This window comes from Solea solea, chromosome 8 (assembly GCF_958295425.1).
Source record: "Solea solea chromosome 8, fSolSol10.1, whole genome shotgun sequence".
NCBI classification, from domain to species: domain Eukaryota; kingdom Metazoa; phylum Chordata; class Actinopteri; order Pleuronectiformes; family Soleidae; genus Solea; species Solea solea.
In genome coordinates, this window is record NC_081141.1 from 3,768,554 (window position 1) to 3,792,233 (window position 23,680).

Below are 23,680 nucleotides of genomic sequence, written 5' to 3' on the forward strand. Positions count from 1 at the left end.
GGTAAGGATGGAGTGAAGGTCAGGGTTTGGAAGGGAAGTTAAAAGTAAAACAATGGCTACAAACAACAAACTAAATAAAATAATATCGTCATAGTAAATGATCATTAAAAACCGTAAATGAAGAAAAGACGTATTGTGTTTTATTGAGGTTAAAATAAAACAATAGTAATGGAAATATTTTAATTCATTTGTTCCCTTTCAACAGGAAACGTTTCCTCCTGGCCACACCCCTTCCAGCTGAGTGCACCAGCTGAGGGTGATCTGCTAATCACCTGGTCGTGGAGTCACAGTGGGAGCCGCAGTGGGAGAGCAAACAGTTGCAAAGTGACTGAGAGCTGGCAACGACTGAGGATCCAAAACCCACAATGTGCAAAATAATGCTTGTTCAAACAAGGAAAATACAGCCGGTGAGCTTTTGCCTGTTTTCAGGGGTGTGAATGGGTTTTTATTCATGTTGTAGTATGCCATTTTGTGTTAGTTGCAAATGTTTGTTAATTTAAATGTAATACATCTGAGTTAACTTGCCTTTAAAACCTTTATCTGTTTGTTTAGTTTTGTAATTGTTAGGCTTTTACTTTGAAAAGGTGTTTATTTACGTTTAAATGCTTTGAAACTATATGTGTGTGATGCATTTTTACTGGACATGCACTAAAAGTGACGTTTGTGTCTTTAAAGGGTTTTTCACCTGACCAGTTGAACACTGCGGGAAGTTTCAAAATAAAAGAAAGAGAGAAAAAGTGGGATCAATGAGTGAAACAGACCTTTCAAGTGGGGGAATTTTGCCCATTTAAACCCAACAGTGAGGGACCAGTGGGGTGGGGTGCACCGGTGAGGAAGCAGATGATTAGAGAAAGAAGGAAAATTTCTCTATTTACTTGTTTCATTTGAGTTATGAATAATAGTGTCTAAATTGGCTTTTATTTTCCAAAAATCTCAAAAGTCTGCCCCACATTCCCTGTGAACTGTTTACCCAGGTACAGACAAACACATTCATTGAGTCTGCATGGAACAACAGTTTCTGAGTGTCCTCATGCAGCTTCTCACCGCTGTCACCCTCACTGCAATTCACTACAGTACTGTGCAAACCTGTGTATGTGTGAGTGGAAGAGTAGATTTGTGCCTTGTCCTTCAACCCCAGTGAGGTAATTATCTGACAGCATGAATTAAATCAGTGTCTGCCGCCGAGGTAAAAGATGCGGCAGCTTTATTTTTCCTCCTGCCACTGATTTCTTTGACATAAACTATCTGCAGTTTGAGCTCGAATGTTCATTAACATCCATTACCCGTTAATTACGCTACTCATTAAGTACAGAGGCACGGGGACTCATTAGAAGTGATGATTTTGACCCTGACTCAAAGTCTCATTACGAGGCCTTGAGAGCAGCCTTTGTTTACTCGGAGCACACATCAGTGTCAGCGTGCATCAGTGGCTTGAGAAGCGTTATTTGAGCGTTCGTTATTTTGTGACATTTAAATTGTATAAAGTGGACACTGTGAACCTGTTTATATACAAGAAAGTGTTGAATTGTATTGCATATCACATTTGGACATGACACTAATTGTGTCCTCTCTCTCTCTGTCTCTCACACTGTCACTCATTCTGCAGGTACATGCGGCTCCAGGGCTGCAGGAACCAGATCCAGACCTGATGCTATAATAATAACAACAACAACCCAGCCACTGGGGGGCACATGCAGTGTTCGCCTAGAGCCGCTCCCAAAGTCAGACAAATGGGGCTGGGGTTGCATTACGAAGGGCATCCGACATAAAACCTTGCCAGATCAAATCTGTGGATCACCGAAGTTAATTTTAGATTCATGCAACTGCTGAATAATGAGTCAGTACTTAATACGGCCGCCCCTACGACTGGTCTCTTCCATCTAGACCCCCTTCCATCCTTTTTTTCCTTTCACCCCAACCGGCCGAGGCAGATGCCTGACGATCTTTGGGTCTGGTTCTGTCAGAGGTTTCTTCAGGTTAAAGGGAAGTTGTTGCGTTTCCTCTCCTCTTTCTATAATATTGTAAAGTGGAAATGCAAATTAGGTTTGATCTGGTCTGTATTATTGTCCTGCAGAGGACAGTGTGTGTTTTTTTTGTATGATTTCCTAGATTAGCATAGTAACACAAACTTCAGCCTAACAAGCTGACCTTTCCATTACAGGTCAGTACAATCAGCAGGGATCTGCACAGGAGTCATTAGTGATGACCGTGTTGATTGTCTGCTACAGTCACAAATACATTTAATATAACATTATAATAATGATACATTGTGTGGATAATTAATGCCCAGGGAATTAAACAACTTAATAAAGTTAATTATGGGGGAGTTTTACTTTATTTTCCATTTTATGCTACAGTGCCCTCATTATCTCGTATTTGAAGTTTTGCATTTCATGATTTCTTATGTTAATATTCCAGTATTTTTTTTTTTTGATATATTAGAATTAAGAATTATCATAGTAATGACTTGTTTAACTAAATCAGATAAAGTAGTGCTTCTGATTCTGGTAATAATGTGTTGTGGTGAACAAACTTGAGGTAATAAAAGTCAAACATCCCACAGCTCTCCATTAACTGCTGGGTGTGAATCCTGCAGAGAGAGAGAGCGGGATGTCGTGGCATCATTCTGAAAATGGCAGTGTGTCTTCACAAATATTGAAATGCAGAGCAAACAGTCGTCCCATGCCTCTGCTTTAATTGATATTCAGGCTCTGTACCCGAGGACAATACAGTCTACTTTAGTGGAGGCCGCTGAGAGTCCCTCGTTGACCAGGAGAGGGCACCTCAGGTCCTCAAACGAGCAGCAGTGAGCTCAGAGTAATCCTACACCAACATCATTCCTGTTGCTACACAACTGATTTATTCTTGATGCCACGGTCAGCGGGTCTAATCCGCAGCAGACTGCGCCTTTTCCACCCACTGTCCACATCTAAAACAAGGATTCATCCAACTTGTCGGCGTCGGACGACAGTTTCAAATCTCTCCACGCGATCGGTTTCTAGTTTCTCAGCTGCCACTAAACAAAGATTCAACAATTGGTGACTCGGTGTTTTTTTTTTTTCTTAAAAAAAGGTTCCACAGCCTCCGCGAACACACACGCGCGCAAGAATGTCCTTCTTCAAGACACCAGAGTGAGTGCGCGCGTCCTCTGTGGACTGTGTGGAGGAGGAGGAAGTCAGTCACGCATTTTCTCGGCCAGTCTCATGTTGTGCGGTACCGTGGGAAGCTACAGGCAGAGGTTGATGCGCACCTCCTGGAGTCGCTCTCATCTCCGACAGGTGCGCGGCTGTGCGCAAAGGGAACCCGCGGCTGCGGCGCAAAGAGAGTACATTTCCCGTGCCAGACGGGCGACCTGGGTCCGCGTCCGGCTCCCTGGACTCAACGCCGATTTCGTCTAACATGAGGACTCGGGACAACAGAGAGCCCTAAACATGAGGAGGAGCAGACACCGCGCAAACATGGGTATGTAGACTGTGCTGTGTGAGGAATCTGCGCAAAGTCTTTAGTCGTTCTCCAGTTACTATTCAGTTTTTTTTTTCTCTCTCTCCCTCCTGTGGTTTATAAATGATTACTGCAGACACTGGGCTGTGAAGGAGCCTTTGCGTTGAAGTGTTTGACAGATTTAAACCTGATGCCCAAGGTTCTCAATCGCATTTCTGCAATCTTCTGTAAATTCTCTAACATGTATTTGACTGTGATAATGGATGTGCGCGCGCTTGTGTGTGTGTGAGAGGGAGAGATGAACACAAGGATGCAAATGAAGTAGCTGCAAACAACCCTCTCTCTCTTCTCAAGTGCATCAGTTTGCAGTATAGTCCTTGGTTGAATTTAATTGTTTACAGTTTTTGCATAATTCTTCTTGTTTTGCACACCTCTCACATGTGTCACTTTTCTGTGCATCTGCAGGACTTCCTGTGCTTTTCACATGGCTCGTATTCACAGCGGTGGTGCCCACCTGGCTGCTCGCCGCGCCGCCAAGCGGCATCCGCGAGCGCCCCTGTCCCCAGAGCTGCAGATGTGACGGGAAGATAATCTACTGCGAGTCCAACGCCTTCCGCGACGTGCCGAGCAACGTGTCTGTGAGCACGCAGGGCCTCTCCCTGCGTTACAACAGCCTGGCGAACCTGCGAAGCCACCAGTTTGCGGGGCTGGGTCAACTCGTTTGGCTCTACCTCGACCATAATTACATCAATGCCGTGGACGGACAGGCGTTCCATGGGATACGGAGGCTCAAAGAATTAATTCTGAGCTCCAATAAGATCACAAAGCTGGAAAACAATACTTTCCATGACATTCCTAATTTGCGCAACCTTGACCTGTCCTACAATAAACTGCAGGTCCTCCAGCCGTATCAGTTCCTCGGTCTACGGAAACTGCTCAGTTTACACTTGAGGTCAAACTCCTTAAAAACCATTCCGATGCGAGTTTTCCTCGACTGTCGTAACCTGGAGTTTCTGGACATCGGCTACAACAGGCTACGGAGCCTCACGCGCAACGCTTTTGCTGGCCTTCTCAAGCTCATCGAGCTTCATTTGGAGCACAACCAGTTCTCGAAGATTAACTTTGCTCATTTCCCCCGCCTGACGAACCTGAGGGCGCTCTATTTACAGTGGAACCGTATCAAAGTGATGACCCAGGGCCTGCCGTGGATGTGGACTTCCTTGCAAAAGCTGGATCTATCGGGGAATGACCTCCAAGTGCTGGACCCAAGTACATTTCAATGCCTCCCAAATCTCCAGACACTTAATCTGGACTCGAACAAACTCAGCAATGTGTCTCAGCAGACGGCGGAGGCTTGGATCTCCCTCACCACCATCAGTCTGGCTGGTAATTTGTGGTACTGTAACCCCAACATATGTCCTCTGGTGGCTTGGCTTAAGGCCTTCAAGGGTAACAAGGAGTCGACTATGATTTGTGCCGGCCCTAAGGAGGCGCAGGGAGAGAAAGTGACTGATGTCGTGGAGTCGTATAACATCTGTACTGCAACACCGTCGCCTGTCTCCTCCACAAAATCACCCCTGACGACTACTTTCCAGCCCGAGCTGCTGCCTCTCCCCACAAAGCCTGTGGTGGATATGGATACGAAGCTGATCTGGAACAGGACAGTCTCCCCAACTCCGACCTCTGTGGTCGCACCCACCGTCCCCTTGCCGGACACGGAGTACGTGTCCTTCCATAAGATCATAGCTGGTAGCGTGGCCCTCCTCTTATCCGTGGCCATTATTCTCCTGGTCATCTACGTCTCATGGAAGCGCTATCCCAGCAGCATCAAGCAGCTCCAGCAGCGCTCGGCTGTTAAAAAGCGCCAGAAAAAGTCACGGGAGACTGAGCGCTCCCTTAATTCGCCACTGCAAGAGTACTATGTGGACTACAAGCCTTCACACTCAGAGACTATGGATGTGCTGGTTAATGGGACAGGACCTTACACATACACCATCTCAGGCTCCAGGGAATGCGAGGTATGACCGTTGCCCTCCAAAAATCCATTTCCACTGCGAGGCATGAGAGGTAAATTTTCCTAACAATCTGTGGAGAAAAGTACTTTCCCCCCCCCGTCCTCTGCTCTTGTCTGTTGTTTTTGGGGCGATACGGAAGTGAAGGTCAGTGCATGGTGACTTGTTTGGCAATATATGCTAGGTTTGTTCAGTTCCATATGATTACGCAAGCTGTTGTTCTGAATCGTGCAGTTCTATCGCTAAAATATGAATCCCATTAGCCAGAAACTGCAGCGCTAGCTCCTCTCGCTGCATCACTTTCATCCCGTAAGATGCATTATACACACAAGTAGGCTCATTTTTCATGCCTGACATGGAAAAAGAAAAAAAAATCCCATTGATGAATTTATGTGTTATCAGCCAGCCTGATACCTATTCACAAACGCCTCGCCTGTCCTGAATGGGAATGATAAGAATGTATTACATCAAGTCACTGTGCAGGTGGTCCTCTCCTATCCTGTGTGTTTGCTACACCAGCTGCCGTCGTAGCAAAGACACGAGCCACAAGTGTGAGTTCTGCTTTCGTGTTGAATGTGTGAATAATTCCAATCGCCTCTGATCGCGAATGCCATTCTCTTCTTCTACCTGCAGCACTCGTATTACACTTCCAATTTTCCTGATCAGTGTGATTTACAAAGTTCAAACAGTCACTGCAGGCTGGAGAACAGACTGAAGGCCTGGAGCCAAAAAAATATGCATTTGGGGTGGATTTCTGTCTGGATTTTGTGTTAGACTGCAGTATCAAACTACTACTTTTGTCAGAACTCACAACTAATTGGCAACGAAAGTGAAACCTGTACGTCAGGGGATTGAGAGACAAAGTCTTGACAGAAAGACTTATTCATTTGGTTTTTTTTGCTCCTTTTTTCCCCAGCTAATGCCATGCATCTGTCTTCCATTGTCCAGCGCGATTTTTTGTTGTTGCGTTTAAGTGTGATTAACAGGACATCTTGTGTTGTGTCACGGAATTCTTAGCCGCACCTTTTTTGTCAGGTTAACCAGACGTGCTTTGGAGCGCGGGAGACATCTTTCTTCTTCATTGTATCTGTCGGCACAGCTCGGAGACAAAGTTTTATCTCACGCTGCCACACAGCCCATTTCCTGTAGTCCGTGTGGACTCTATAAATCACTTCAGAATATGTTTTAAGTCGGGGAGGGGGGGTTCCTTTTGTGAAGTCAGTGGAGCGAGCGTGGAGCACAAGCGCGTGCTGTTTGTTTGCAGTACTGTCCCATGCGCCGAGCTTGCACAGGTAGCTAAATCAGCTCTTTGTCAGATCATCTCTGGCACAGCTTTTTTTTTTTCTTCAAACGAGCTGGAGGTGAGACGGCCGGCTTATCAATCTTGTAACTTTCACGAGAGAGCGTGGCGCGGGAGCATTAAATGGCAGACCTAATGGGGCTTCCACTAGCTAGAATAACTAATAGCCCATCAGAGGTAAGGAGCTGAGACTTCTTCTGCTTTGTTATTCCTTGCCCTCCACAGCTCAGGGGAGCAGCCCGAGTTGTTAAAAATGTAATGGAATTTTTTCCTCCTTTTTTTTTTTTTTCGTTTTTCTTCATGTGTTAGAACACACAGAAAAGCCACTATCGCAGTGTTTGTATGCGTTTTGACGCATTTAAATGATGCTGCGTTGTTATCCGATACAGCACCCACAGAAAGATGGAGAAAAACATGTTTTGTTTTTCCGAGGCTGTCAAAATCAATCTTTTAGAAATCGGAGCAGATATTTTTTGTCCAATTTTCAGTTTTTTTCCCCTCCCCATCTGATAAACAAAGGCTATAAAGGTTTATTGGTAACAAATGAAACACAAAATAACTCAACTTCATCAACACTTATGGTCCGTCAGATCTGATTTTGTGTCTAAAGAACAATAATGTGTAAACTCGTTTTAAAATACATAACTGATAATAGATAAATAATACACTTTCAGCCTTTTACTTAAGATAAATGAAGACACGTGCACTAAGTGAGGCATTAGTGAAATAGTCAGAATTTTGCAAAATGAGATGTCAGTTTCACATTTAAAGAGTGTGTTCTGATATAAAATGTCCTGTGCAGGACGTGCAGTGATGGCGTTGAGGACAATGTCGCTCAATCTCTTGTGATATACATGAGGGGGTTTTAAATTCTGTTGAATGACATAGTGGGGAGTCGAGACAAAAGAAATCAGAGAGATGGAATTTCCCTGAGAAACGCTGCTCCGCGGTTCAAACCTCACAGTCGGAGTCGGCGTATTGTAAATTCTTAACTCGATGAGGCCCTGCACATTATTTTAGCTATCCCAGATAGCGAGCACTTAAGCTATTAGCTGCAGTTTCAATTAGGTGAAAGGGCTTTGTAAATGAAGCCCGTTATCTTCTGCACATGCCCAGACCTACAGACTTGGGAGTTCATTTGTTTTTATAGATTTCCACCCCAGCAAAGCTCAGCACGGAGCTCACGAGTGTGAATTGTGGCACAGGAGGTTTTCCTCTGCTGGTATGTGTCGCCGAGCAAAGACTGGACCTAATAATAATAATTACCGTTTTTATATGGACTGGATTTTAAAGCAGTAAAGAAAGAAGTTGTTTTTGTTTGCAGCTTTGGGTCATTTCAATTGAACAAATATTCGTTTTAATTTTATCTTATATGAGCCCTGTCTTTAGAATGTCGGGAGTAAGTCACCACGAGTGATCAAAATATAGGGCTTCCACTTGCCAAGATGGCAGCTTGCTCTTCATCTGTGCGTAAATGCACAGAAGGCAGGGCTCCATCATGTGAAGGCAGTTTGACAGCTTCCAGTATTTGTCATTCACTTGCCAAATAAAGGCTAAGCACACCGCAATCAGACAGTGTCTACAAAGGTTGTGTTGGTTTTACTTTGAGACACCAAATACTGACTCAACTTAAACACAGTGTTAATGACGGCACGGCCATGACAAATTACTCATCATTTTTTATTTCAGGTTATTCCAGAGAGAAGTTTGAACTTTTTGTCATTAATTCTAATTTTCTTTCTTGGCTGTCCTCTTTGTTTGGTGGAATTGGAAATGCCTGTAAGTGTGGGCCCACGTGGCAGTGATGCATCGCTCCACAGTAGTGGACTTCTAAGCTTTTATCATGCCGGATGATTTTGTGAAAAATGAGTTTTGGTCAACTTGATTCAAACTCCACTGCAGCGAAGCTGTAACATGAATGAGCTGAAATGGCTGCTACACTGTTATTATACTGGACCACATCATTGTTTTTAAATTTTAATCCCTGTAATAGATTTCTGTGTATGATCAAGCACATTCAACTGATTTGAGCTACTTGAGTGATGAACTGGAGGAGGATTCTATTTACTTTAGTTTAAAAGGCATATTTAGCTAATAAAGTAATATTGACAGCAACAGGCTCAGTGGTATGAATTATGATTAAGTTGTTTAAAAGAAGATGTACAAATATATGAACCCAAAATAGATGCTAATATTTTAATTTTGACCTTAATTGAAAGATGTGGTTGTTTTTAAAAGCTTTTAATTATACTTTAATCAATTCCATACTCTTCAACAATACAATAGCAAGGAAAATAATGATTGTTCTATATATATATATATATATATATATATATATATATATATATATATATATATATACATACATACATACATACATACATACATGTATAAATATCTTTATATGTATATAAATCTTTGTGTGTGTGTATATGTATGTATGTGTGTGTGTGTATATATATATGTATGTATGTATATGTGTGTATATATGTATATGTGTGTATGTATATATATATATATGTATGTATATGTATGTGTGTGTGTATATATATATATATGTATATATATATATATATATATATATATATATATATACCGAAATGTTGAAATCATACAGAAAACTAATTCATAGAACAGTCAAGTGGACAAATTGACTTTCTTTTATCATTGTTAGTATCTTACTTGTCATGACTGCCTCCCTCCCTCCCTTTCGCCTTTGGACAATTTTTTTCGTGTTCTTCCTTATGACAGTTTGAACAAGACTAAGGCACGCCCACATTGTAACTGTAAAAGCATATCATACTGTGGCTTTATGTAGCATTTAAATGTCCAGTTTGTAATGTTTAGGAGGTTTTACTGGCAGAAATGAATATACTACCCATAAGTATGCTTGTATATTACGTTTATAACTGCTGAAATGGTTTGGTTTTGTAGAACAGGCCTTTTATTCGACAAACCAGGCAGACTGTGCAGAATGAGTTTAAAAGCAGAAGCTCACAAAGGAAGAACGGCATTCTTTCTCTTCTGTGAAGGCCGCGGTAGTTTCCTGAAGCACTTTGGAAAGGGAGGGGTGAGCAGAGAGGAGCCCTCCTTTGGTCACAATCTGCCCTTTCGCCGTTAGATGTCACTAATTCTTAGAGACTGGACACTTGAGATTCTGCGAGACCTCTAATTCTCAGAGCCTTTTCAATATGTGCACTGTGGAGTATAGGCCAGGCCCACACGGGTGTGGGTTTTCTCCCAGTTTTTCGGCCTCCTCCCACAGTCCAAAAACATGCAATGTGGAGATTAGGTTAATTGGTCACTCTAAATTGACCACAGGTGTGAATGTGAGAGTGAATGGTTGTTTGTCTCTGTGTGTGTGGCCCTGCGATGGACTGGCGAACTGTCCAGGGTGTGACCCCGCCTATCGCCCTATGTCAGCTATGTCGTTTCTGTCGGCCGAGAGGGGCAACGCAAATTTTTCGGGACTTGCTGGCGTTTTGGGGATTGTGTGTGTTTTGGGACTTGCCGGCGTTTTGGGACTTGTTGGCGTTTTGGGGATTGTGTATGTTTTGGGACTTGCCGGCATTTTGGGACTTGCTGGATTATGGGGATTGTGTATGTTTTGGGACTTGCAGGTGCTTTGGGGATTGTGTGTGTTTTGGGACTTGCTGGCGTTTTGGGGATTGTGCATGTTTTGGGAATTACCAGTGTTTTGGGTCTTGGCAGCGTTTTGGGACTTGCTGGTGTTTTGGGGATTGCAAACAGGGCTACTGATGGGACCACAGTGTCATAGAATGTCCTCAGTAGTTTCCTGCACACCCCAAAGGAACACAGTCTCCGCAGGAGATACAGGTGGCACTGACCCCTCTTGTAGAGTGAGTCAGTGTTGTCAGACCAGTCCAGTTTGTTGTTTAGGTGAACAACAAACTTGACTTGTCTGCGTTTTGGGACTTGTCGGCGTTTTCGTTTACCTTTTTTTGAATTTGCAGCGTTTGTGAATATGCAGCTTGGTTCTCCTCCGTGTGTTTATGGCCGTTATAGTGCATTTGCCCCTGTCAGCCACCGTATATAGGCCGTCAATATGGGCTCGTCAGTATAGCCACATGTCTGATAAGAGTCCATGTGTACATTTCTTTGTCCCACAGCATCGGCTTACGTTTCATTGCCTCTGCACTCATTGTCAGGGAATATGAATTTATATATATATATATATATATATATATATATATATATATATATATATATATATATATATATATATATATATATATATATATTATCTGAGTGTATGCTCATTAGTTTACAATGTAAGAAGTGCAGAAGAGATCCCTCGACCATAGAGGCGTCTTTATCGATCGTTCACCTTAACATTCTGACCACAATACGTATCATTTAATAATTACTAACTCAATCATCTGTTACCTGTTGTTATTGAATCAGTAGCGAGAGCCGATGGCCGCTGAAAGATAAACTAATCTTCCAGAGGCTTCCCAGTCCGGCGCTGTGACGTCGGAGACATACTTTCCACATTTGCGAGCCCTCTGCGGTCATGTCGTAAAACATAATTAAAAGTCATCACCCGTCCGTGGCGGCGCACGAGGATCCTATGCAGATGCACACGGACACTTGTGCACACTGACTTTTTTTTTTTTTAATCGAATAAGAGGCTCCAGGGGAGGATGTGTGCTGCAAGTATTCAAACATGTTCACTTCAGCACTCAAACGAGGACATACAAACTCCAGGCAATAAATGACTGCTACTGAATGGAATGGAATGTATAAGCAAGTGAAACTGTGTAGCGAGGCTCTGCAGACACAGAACATATGGAGCTGTCCAAACCTTATTTCCTCTTTTAGAAAGGGGAGACCAAAATGTTTCCATAGAATTCATCCAGAATAACCCCCCACTATTCATTATAGCCAAGGCAGTATTTTCATGTTGTGTTAAAACGCAGCAAAATCATTTGCAAACACATAATTAGACCTATGACCTACCTCTCAGGCTGTTTTGTGCGTGGGGTGAGATCTTACCCCAGGGGGAAAAAAAACACTATACAATGTGTATAATTCAGACTTTTCCACGGATGTGAGGTGTGAGTATATTTAACCATACTTCAGCAGCGATGTTCGGCTACACAAAGTCTGTGTAATAATACTGAAATAGCTTGTTAAATCGAATATGACTTATTCCGTCGCCTCATAATAATCCATCTCCGCATCTCCTCTTTCATCCTGTCGATGTTGCCACGATTTTATGGTTCACATTAAGATGTACGAGTAACACTGTTCGCAGTTTAATGCGACACAGGTAGGAAATATGATGTTCCTCCCTCCACACTTCAACACAGACGGTATTGGATTCCTTTCTCCGGGACTTATTTAGGGAAGTCGTGCTGCAGTTTGTGTCCGTGAATGATCATTACCGACACTCACAGAGGCCTGAAGCCGGGACGAGTGATAATCAAATAATCAGATCACTGAGAAAACATTCTGCCACCGAGAAGAAAAAGAAATGAAAGTTGTGGCTTTGTTGACCTTCAAACCTCTGTTTTAAATTGAGGTCAGCAGTGATTGACAACATCATTAACACTGAAATGCACTTGATATAAAGGATCTAACCTAGTCCTTCACTTAAGCCCAAGATCAAATTAACTTCTGTTACAAATAAATCAGGTGAGTCAGTCCATGTTGGGACTGTACTGTGTGATTTGAGGTTCAGGCAAGAACTCTGGAAATTATGAAATGGAATTTATCCAAGGGTCTATTTTTACCCAAACTCATTTGGAATTAAATGAATATGACCACAGAGATAAATCGAACTAATTCCTCCTTTCCCCCGTCGCACAATCTCCAGTGGCCTAACCCTCCTGGAGCCAAATGTAAACCATGATGAATATTTAATGCCGTATTAAACGCTGTCTTGTCTCTGTTGTGTTCAAAGCCGGTTCGGAAATGAAAGAATCAGCCAAAAAAATCAGCCATTTGTGCAGCGATTAGAGATTAGAGAATGATAATCATTTCTATTAGCCTCACATTACAAAGTGGAACTAGTTTACAGATTATTTCTAACAGGGGAGGTTGGTTGTGGTGGTGAGTTTTACATGATACAGTGATAGTTGGTTAGTTAACAGCAAATGATGGAAGTCTAATAAACCACCGAGGCACTTGCTGAAAGCCGTCACCCTGTCATTAGTCTGGCTGCAGAGAAACTCTCTCTGATGACACACATGCCAGTGTGATACGCCGATGTTAACCCGACTAACCCGGGGGAAATGTCAACCTGTTCCCGTATTCCACCGCTCTGTCGCGTCCCTCGAGCTGCACCAGGGTGGTTGCATTTAGACGCTCCGAGCGGCTGCCCCTGAGAGCGCATCCACACTTTACCGTCACTGTGAGCGTCAAGCCGGCACTAAGCTGTCACTGACGGGGCATGTGTACACCCTGTTGTTTATAATTATCTAGGATTTATTATTGGTCATGGAAATGCTGATGATATTAATAAAATAAAAGCCTGTCTGACTGTGAGCCAGCACTGAATCACTAAACCTGACCCTGGGTATTTATCCTCACCCTGACCTCAGTCCTTACTGGCCTCACGTTAACTTAAGTCCTGTTCCAAAATCCCTAAGCCTCGGCTCTGAGCGTCTAAATGCGCCACCGCCAGTGGGTTTTACGCCGGAGTCAATTGCGTCTGTCAGGCGGCGCCGAGGGGCGCAACAGAGCGGCGGTACATGGCGCTGGGAGGAGGAGAACAGGTTGAAAATGTGGTGCGTTTACTTCTCACCAGTCAATGTGGTTTATCTCCGGAGGAGAGCGTTTATTACGATCATAACTGCAGCGCTCGTGAGGTCCAGAGTGATGACACACGCGGCCCTTTAACACACCGGCGGGGGCTCTGTGCCGGTTCCCAAACTGAAAAATACTTGCTTCTTCCCCTCGAACCGTGACAGCGTCAGTGTTATATTCTAAGTCGGGGAAGTATGGAGGAAAAAGTGCCAGTGTTGTGTTTACTTCCACCTGAGTGACGTCCTCCCACGCTGGTTCCTCTTAAACTGGTGTGAACACGGGCTGGTTGTTAAAGTGTGTCACTAAGTTAATGATAAATAATCGGCTGACGAGCACATGCATTCTGCACCGTCATCAGAGGAAACCGCGTTCCTTATCAGCAGTTACTGGTCGTCTTTCTAGTTCGGGGCATGAGAACAGAAAAGTAATTCCACCTCGCATAAATCTCACGTCATGTCACGGCAGTGCGAGTAGAGTGTCGTCGTCCCACCCCCCCACATGTATTAATGTGGGGTGAAAATTGACAGGGAAGAGGCAATCAGCGGAGTGTCGTGCAGTGACTGTTGTTTCTCATTAGTCGTACTCTTCACGTACGCTCTGCTCCAGATGACCATGTCATTATTGTATTTGCATCCTAATTTCTAAATTGAATAAGGAAGGTATGAAGGAGGGTTCATCCATGAGAATGTAAGGCCTTAATTGTTTGGTCAGTCTCGTTTATTGTCCCGTCTTCTTCTCCCCCCTCCCCCATACTATGAGAACCAGCATATGCTTCAACAACTAAACAGGTGGTTCGAAAGATATTGCCTTATTCTCCCTCTTAAGTGATCTTTCTTTTTGACAACCTAAAATCTCAATGTATACCCATTATAAGAGTTAAATATTCTGCCATTCTGGGCCGATCCTGCACTTTTGTAAGTGCGTGCGTCTCGTGCGCCGCAGCGTTTCCTCCCCGGCTGTGCAGAGGTGAACATCTAGGTTTCATGTCAGACACTAAAAAAGATTGGCACACAATTTTGCGCTGGCATTCAACAATCTATCATAAAAGTGAAATGCATTATAGAAGAGGCACAGAAAACCAATTTCTCCGCCGACTGCAGCCTCGATACATCACAATGCAATGTAACCTTGTGATACGCCGCGGTTTGAGTGAGGGGTGTGACTCGGCTACTCTCACTATATGCTATCAGAGTTGCTGTAATCTGCCTGTCACAACATACAGCTGAATGCAGGGGAGAGCTCACCCTCAGTCTCTGAAGGTTGTCAAAAGGCATTTCGGGGGAAGAGCAGGAATCCAGTAACTGATGCGGGGAGATTGGGGTTGTATACGTGAAAAATCATTGTCCTCAGTGAGGTGGGTTTCCCATTGAGTTCTCAGTCTGAGTTTGATTGGAGGGACAAAAGAACTATTTAATACATCCTCAGAAATCTGAGTCCCATATCTGGTGTGCTATTATTACGCCGTCTGTAATCATAATGGCCTGGATTCCTTCTGGTATTGCTGCTTTAAAGACGTTTGACAGCTTATCAGGCACTTTGTTGTTGTTTTTTTCATGTCACCTTGAAGCACTTGCTGCCTATTTAGCCCTCCGTTTTATCATGATTCATTTATTAAGGGTAATTAAGTTAATTCAACCGAGATGCCATAATTCTGCCCACAGTGTTGCTGCAAAATAAGTCAGCAGTGATACGCACGAGATAATGAATTGTCGACTGACACGTTATGTTGTGTGACACTCCTTCCTCCTGTAAAACAACAGAACACTTCCTGTTCTCCGTTTCCTGCGGGGAGCATTTTGATGTGATGTCGAGTCCACAGGAATAGTGCGGGAATTTCCGTGGAAACTAAAACCTCTTCATCACGACGACGCGGCGGCGCCGCCTCAATCGGTCCGATGGGACAAAACAGTGAGAGTGAGAATCTGAAAATGATGCGGCAATCTCTCCCAACTTCTTCATAAGTTCCCGTGGAACACTTGTCAGGCGGCTGCATGTGTGGGAAGAGATTTCCCTCCCAAAATAACCATAAGCTGAGACATTTCTAGCACCGAGTAGTGACAGCAAACGTCTTCCGTTGAATCACATTAGCATTTTCTCAAACTGAGACAAATATTTGCCACCAGCATAGACCCTTATATAAAGAGTGGACGCAGTATTCTTTTGAAAAACAAACTCAAAGCATTGAGATTTGTAGGGATGTCCCGATACTGATATCAAAACCTCGAGTATCTACCGATATTATTCCGATTTATGTACTTTGAAGCTGTTAACGACACATGACTCAGCTAAAATGCTTTTTTTGCTGATCTTTATTTACATTTTTTCACTCGTAGAGAAGCATGCGATATAAAGGATTTTTTGGACGGTATCGGATTTTACATTAGTATCTGTGCGATATCCGATCCAGTGATTTTGACCAGTATCGGACCGATACCGATGTCCATCCCTAGAGATTTGTGACTTGACTGGCGGAAGTTCACGTTCGTCACCTGTTGGGTGAAACCAGCTGTCAATCACACTGGCGTCCACTCATATGTACTGCGACCGCCCACAGCCACGATAAGGTGTTCCACTTCCGTCCACTAGTTGGCAGTAAAGCAGAAGACTAAACAACAACAACGCCAAAGCATTAACCTACACATTGTATGAGTTCAAATGAACATACATACTGTATGTAACAGGTTTTCCCTAACTTAACGTGTTGTATCTTTAAATGATTATGACCTAAATTACTATATAAATCATAATAAGAGCAAATTTGTAGCAACTAATTAATTTGTAACACCCAATATGAGAGTTTTTATGTTTGGTAAATGACATATTCTCTTACAAATTATGCAAATGTGTTTGGGGACCCAACACAAATCTCCCACAACCCCTCTGTGGGTCCCGACCCAGAATTTGAGAAAACTTGAGATCACTGCTTCCCGCTGATGTTTTGCCGCCGTAATCGCCGTGCTCATTATCTGATATCTGACCTGATTTATGCTATTAAAAGTGGAATCCATTAATTAATGCTGCAGGGACCAAATGTCATCGTAATTCCTCCAAACATCATAAAAGCGTCATACTCTTGTGGCGCCGCGGAGGAAACATCCCAATCCGTGGAAGTCCGTGTCGTGATTTCAGTTAAAAACTGGGGAAAAAACTTCATTTGCCAAAATCTATCAAGCGTTTAATCTCGGCGACGGAATCCTGCGATTGTGCGAACTCTGTGTGCGCGGTAGAGATTTAGTTTGTCGCCGTATAATCTGTTGTGACACGTATTGTGCACAGGTGGGAGGAGGGAGGCGAGGGATTCATCTTTCTGTTTTCACTCCGTCTGCCAATGCATTTCTTTCACATCAAACAAATGGGTCAACCATTAGTTCCAGCAGAATATTTTTACTTGGCCTATCTAGAAAGGCGTGTAATGTACTGTGATCAGTCGGCGGGCTGTTTTTTTTTTTGGGTTTTTTTTTAGCTGGAGCGGGATCGACTCGAGTATTAATGTGAAATTTCACTTCACGCAGGGCAAACGATAGTTGATGGTTGATTCACAGAAAAGAAAAACAATATGGAGTGTGTGCTCTGACTGAGCAGAATTTTAACAGACCTCAGCCAATTTCAGGCTTTCCTTCCCCCTCGAATCTCCATTCCCCAGGTACCGCACCCCATACTTCACTGCCATGTGTTTTTTTTATTTTTTTTATTTCCTCACCGACATCCTCTCCCAACCACGTTCTCTGAGTTAGAAAAACAAACCAGGCAACCTGCAGTTTTGAGAGCTGCCACCAACACATTTTTTTGTACATTTTTCTGCTTTCTGCTACAGAATATAGCGTACAGGACGTTATATTATTCAAATGTGTAGGCATTTAAGTGCAGGACACTTTGCAATAAATTATAGCAACAGAAATAAAAGCACAAGAGAGCAGGGGGGGGAATCTGCTGCGGACGAGCTAATTTTTCCTGCCATTATCCTCCGCAATCAAGACGCGGCTTGGCGAGTGTATTTATACAGCACCACTTAGTCACAGGGCGATTCAAATGCTTTACAGACGGAAAGACATGCATTAGAAATCTGACATTAAGAGACATCGACGCTGCAAAGACACTTGAGGCAAACGCATTAAAAGAACGTTTGAAGAATAAAAACAAAAGCAAGAAGTATCGTGTGCTGTATATATTGAAAGGCCTCGGCTAAACAATAGAGCTTTGGCCCTGATGTAAATCCAGCGGTTTATGTATTCAGGAAGCGTGCTCCTTGGGTGGAGAGCATAAAATCTTGGTTGTGATTCTAGGAACATTGAGTGAACATGTCCGAGATGACCTGAGGGGGTTTCTGGAAGCTTCGTAGCATACAAGTTAATTCAAGGGGGTTCAACAGCATTTAAGGCCTCACGGAGAAGCAATTATGATTTTAGACATTGTTGTACACAACAAAAAGCCAATTATGTCATTAAGGACCAGTGTGAACTGCTCCTCGTTGTACAAATTAGTGAAGACTGTTTCGGCAGCTGTGAAGACATCATTACCAACAGCCTGTAGCTGCTGGAAAAAAAAGTTGTTTATCTATATTTGGTTTGCTCGAATACATAAAATAACTTGTTGTGCAAACACTAAGATTTCTGGCTTGATTTGTTCAATTTAGTGCCGTGGGTTTGAATTGAGCACAAACGTTCATTTTTTTCCCCATCATAGCTAAAAAATAAATCACATAATGTCAGTTATTATCCATTTGTAGAAAACTACGTCAATTTGCTGATTTCGTCAAAGCGTTTATTCAGCAGATGGAGTCATAGAGTTGTGTATAATCCAGATGTTCGCCCCGGGTCTTTCCAGATATTCCGGCCTCCTCCCACTGTCCAAAATCAGGCAAAATGGGGGAGTAGGTTAACCGGACACTGGCGACCTGTCCAGGGTGTAACCTGCCTAGCAACTTGTTATTAAGGAGAGTAAATTACGGATGTTGTGTTTAACTTAATTAAAACAAATTTAACAAATTAAAAATGTTTTATATATGAAAAAAAATACAACCTTTCACATGAACTCAAAATGATTATATTTGAAATAAATTTACAAAGACGCACATTTTTTAAAAAACGTAATTTCCTTAGTTTTCGTTAACTATAATAACCTTGGCTAACACTGTATACAGAATGTATTTATCTTTCTTTAAAAACCACCACACACTGAATATAAAAAAACCCTTGCCTTACCCATCATTTACTGATGTGATGCTCGAGATGACACAACATTGTGAGTCAGATTCCACACGTTCACACAAACTGTGACCATAGCAGCGTCTTCATTTAGGGCCGGCGTCTTCTGATAAAGTCTGCGTGCCCGACAAAGGGCCTTTGTCTGCAGTATAGACCGTGAAGGTGACATGAAATTAGCCTTTTTTTTAATTTTTTTATGGGGGATTAACCTAAAGGGCTGTCGCGACACAAACAGCATGTGACATCACATAAAAGTCATGTTTTAAGGGTTCTGTTTTTTCCAACCCTGCTGTTTTTTTATTCGATTTTTTTGTGTGCACACAAGTTACTATCATGTGCAGATCATGTGGACGAGGCATGGACCTTATCATCTTGTCAAGATGATAATATCTCACGCGCGCCACTACCACTATTTTACCACGATCGTATTATTAAATTAATAAATAAGTAAATAAATAAATGTATACGTATATATGTAGGTATATGTGTATATATGTATGTATGTATGTGTATGTATGTGTACATGTATGTGCATGTATATGTGTGTATATATATATATATATATATATACATACATACATACATACACACACACACACACACACACACACACACACACACACACACACACACACACACACACATACATATATACACCCTCCATAGAGAACTGCTTTACCTCGCAATCCAACAAAAAGGTTTTTAGCGTCAGGGAAGAAGCGTCGTGTCTCCTTTGCAGCAAAACGGAGCCTCTCACCACAGAGATGCTCCATTAATACAGAGACACATGTGGAAACAGTGTGTAGTTGGGGGGGGGGATTTTTCCTCACCTGATGACTCACAACCGCACACTCTATAATAATCTAAAAAACGTGACCTTTCTATAGTAACTGCAGTATAATAATTGAGAAACAAAGCAATAGATGCCGCCCTGTTTCAAGCATTCCTAAGAAATCAAAAGTTTACAAGGTTATACACGCAGCTTATTCCCTGTGGTCAGCTAACGACATGGATATGATGCCTTTTTTTCTGATGACAAGCTCTCCAAATTAGAAACTACAGTATGTGACACATGATGTGTGTCGCGTAGATTTGAACAACGAGAGAACAAAGAAATGGAGCATGTTCTGCAGAGCATCCCCTCGGCCACAGATAAATCAGTGGCTGAGATTATCCCCGGAGTCAGGTGCAGAGGCATTTCATCAATTGGAGATCAGGACTCGGTATTGATCCTGAAGCCCATGCATGTTTGACATCACTGAATCCTTCCCGTTTTTTGGTGACTCTTGGATTTCAGTCAATCCCCATTTCCAGAGAGTGCAGAAGTGTGAGCTTCCTGCCGTGGCAAAATGGCGAGGTCTGATACTTATTATGCTCCAGTAGTAGTTTTTTTTCACTTAACATGCAGTTTCAGGCCCTTTTTTTTTTTTTTCAACTGTTTTGCACAGACTGTTCTCAAATGCATTAGCTTCTCAGCCCTTTGCTCCCTTTTCTTCTTTGTCTCAAAGTTAATTTTGTGCTCCACTGTCGGAGCTCGGCAAACTCAATTTATTCCAGGCTGTAATGTCTTGTTAAAGATGTTAAGGAATCAAACACGGAGGCTCTTTTCCCTGCGGAGCATTATGTTTCACACACGAGTTTTCAGTGGCGGGGATTTTTCTGCCACATTTGTTCCGTCTCGAGGACGCATTGTGTTTTCGTAAAATATCTCCAAAAACACAACTGAGGAAGCTGCGGAATTTCTGTATCATGTCAAACCGCACGTCACAGTGATTCACAGACTGCAGGAGCCGTGCGCGCTGAGACTCCTCTCCGCAGCTCATTCATGCACACAGGACCAGCCCACACACACATCACACTGTAGCATTCATTACCAAAAGGTTTGTGTGAAGCAACGCGGCGGTAATTACAGTACAGTTGATGCCGGATTGAGAAAAGCAACTGTGTGTTTTTTGTTTTTTTCATTATGAAAATCCGTCTTCGAACGTGTTCTATTTGTCAGTTATGCGCTCGCTTATTTTCTAATGCGGTGACATTTGGAACGGCAGACACCGGGCGCCCGCGTCGAGGGCCCTAAAGCAGCCGCCGCATTGACAAAATGGTGCGCTGACACCTCATCATGTTCCTGTTAATGTGCTGGAAGAATGCTGAGTGGAGAGAATTCTCAGTTCTCTTTCTTCGCCACTCTCACTTAATTATAACAGTTAGAGGTCGACCGATATAGGTTTTTCTACGGCATACGATCCCGTAAATTTAGCTTCTTTTTTTTTTTCCCCTCCATCTGATAAAATAGAACTGTTGAATGATAACAAATAATACAAACAAACACCAATGATCTGTCTCTTCACTGCAGAGCATTTGCCTTCAAAATAATCTATAAACTAAATATTAAGTGCATGACGTTTTGGTGACTTTTAACATATATGCGGTTTATTGTTGTGATAATTAGCTGATTGGGGGTGTCAACCTCAAATGACCTGGGGGCGCATCTAGTCTGGTCAAGAGGGGGCCGGTCTAGAGGTAAAAAAAGTAGAGTTCAGTAGTGGGTGGTGCAATATGAGCTTAAAATGATATCATGAAATCAGAAAAAGGACTTCCATGAAGATATTACACAGAACAAGTAAAAGTGCTGCTTTTATTATGGAACGGCACATACCTCTCAATCCTAACGCACTCATGATGCAACATGAATCTAGAATCAAATAATAATACTAATGTGGACAACTGTAAATTAAAAATAAATGTGTTTAAATGAAGGTTGCAGGCCATGTTTTCATACTAACATGATGTAGTCTGCAGTGGGAATACAATCAGTGTGTTATTTTCTGTAATTCTGCAACACATTAAACAAGAAATACTCTGACTCCACCAGACTGACACACTGGAGTAAAGAAATTCCTAAACGTCAACTTCCTGGCGTTCCAAAATGACTTCCATTAACTCCTGCTCATATGGAGGCCAACGACGAAGGGTTCTATTTACAGGAATCAGTGGTGCAAGTTATCAAGTTCTTAAAATGAACGAGTAAGAAAAGAAAAAAAAAAAAAAAGCAGCTTAAGCTGTTCCTCTAAACATGGCTGAGCAGAAGCAGCAGGACGCTGATATACGCTCACATTATTGAACTTCCCACCCTATTATGCAAAGTGGGCCCAGCCACTCTGTGCAGGAATCTCATTTGGCTGCTTGTGTCAGTAATGACAACATTTTTGCGCCCTCGTCGCCGGGGGCTGGAACAAAGATCAACCCATGAATTTACAGCTTTGCTTTGCAGCGCGGTTATTCCCCTGAAGTCCATATCGACTCAACTTTGAAAGCATTTCTAGGTTTCGCAGGAGAAACTCATTTTGTGAGAACAAACTTTTAATTCTAGTATTATCCATCACCGAGTAATTATTTGCTGTGAATCGATAAAAAGAGAGATCAGTGTCAAATACTGACTTTCTTTTGCTAAGACCCTGTTTTGTAGCTGCTTATAGGGTTGAATCTGTAAATGTATTTATTGTTATGCTGCATATAAAAAGTCTTGACCTGTGGAAATCATAGTGAATTTTGTCCGAGACCACGTCAGTTTTCACAAATGTCACTTGTAACCAGGCGTCGACATGGGCAGCACTGTACCAGCTGTCCGACACACGTGTGCTGTACTCCGTCATCTGTTTTCCTCAATATGAGCAAAATTGACATTGAAACTAATGGATTGACACCATTAATTAACTCTAAATCAAGTGAAAAGTCACATTCTTTTTACCGTAATCTAAAAAACCCTGTGTAATGCCAAGTTTAAACCAGTGGGAATGAAGATAATTGACATTCACTCGCAGGTTTTTAATCAGCTTCTTCTGCTCACTGTTTGCCAGACATGCATCAGTACAATGCTGCAATGCATATTCATTTTCCCTGTTGGCCTTTTTTTTACTGTTGCTATCCTTCCTTTTTTAAAACCTGGAACTGTGCTCAATATGATTCGTTTCGTTAATCAAGACTTAAAGACGTTAAAGATGCAAAATAGGAATGGTGGGAACATTTTTGCTGAAGGCTATTGTGTTGTTGTTGTCTTTCCCTGAGGCTTCGTTTGTGCTACCTCCGTCACGTCACAATTTATGCACAGGTGATGCAGGGGTAAAAAAGGAAAAACACCACCTGGAAGAACCACCACTGGTGCTGTTAAAAGTAGGGGTGTCAAATTATTGCGTTAATTGCGATGAATTAATTACGTTAGCTTACCACCGACGCAGCTCAAGTTTAGCCTAGCACGTCAACGCACAGCCACTGCTAATGTTAGCGGCGAGGACGTTAGCAACTTAGCAAGTGGAATGTTTACACAACAATAAATGACTTTAGAAAGCCACTTTTTTTTGTTATATATATCAATCTTTTGATCTGCCGCAATAATGTAATAATGAATTTAAATGAAAATACCTCAAGTTGAGTGCTTTTCGAAGTAATTTTTTAGGTGCGTTTAAAAAAGACATGAATTAGATCAATTAATAACAGATCATAATTAATTAATCTCTTAGTAACTTAAATTGAATGCATTTTTAATGCAACAAAAAACTGTGTTGAATATTTTGAGGTCCAAATTAAGTGGATTATTTATATAATCTGATTATGGTTTATATATGTCGTTTGTGTACGGTAGACCCACTGTTCCCTGCATGGTTTAGACGTTTTCTTGCTCTAACACACCTGAATCCGCTGTGTTTGGAGCAGGGAACCGTGGGTCTCCAGGTGACCGGGATTGAGAAACCGTTGCAGAGGTTACAGCGGGTGCTCATGGTCGAGGTCACCTCACTTCACGTCTGTGTCTTCCTCACCTGTGCTGATCGTCTGCCCCACCCCCATTAGCCGCGCCAGTTAACCGCTCGTTAACCCGCCTCCCCTTGCGTATTGAAGTTGTGTGTTTTAGTTAAACATTGACAGTGTTGGAGTGTTTTCAGGTGTTTTTCAGGTTT

The 23,680-nt window shown here is 42.5% G+C and overlaps 1 protein-coding gene across 3 annotated transcripts in view; it reads left to right on the forward strand.

The window, feature by feature from the left end:
• LOC131464350 (leucine-rich repeat transmembrane neuronal protein 4) overlaps nt 1-23,680 on the forward strand; it is a 71,168-nt gene that overhangs the window by 17,527 nt on the left and 29,961 nt on the right. For 2 of the 3 annotated variants that reach the window (XM_058636780.1, XM_058636781.1), the window contains 4 exons: nt 206-407; nt 1,607-1,721; nt 3,073-3,462; nt 3,907-5,459. In XM_058636780.1, coding sequence (XP_058492763.1) covers nt 3,432-3,462; nt 3,907-5,459 — 1,584 coding nt within the window. In that variant the 5' untranslated portion in view covers nt 206-407; nt 1,607-1,721; nt 3,073-3,431. Of the gene's footprint in view, nt 1-205; nt 408-1,606; nt 1,722-3,072; nt 3,463-3,906; nt 5,509-23,680 lie in introns of all 3 variants that reach the window. The other variant, XM_058636782.1, reaches the window with a different exon arrangement.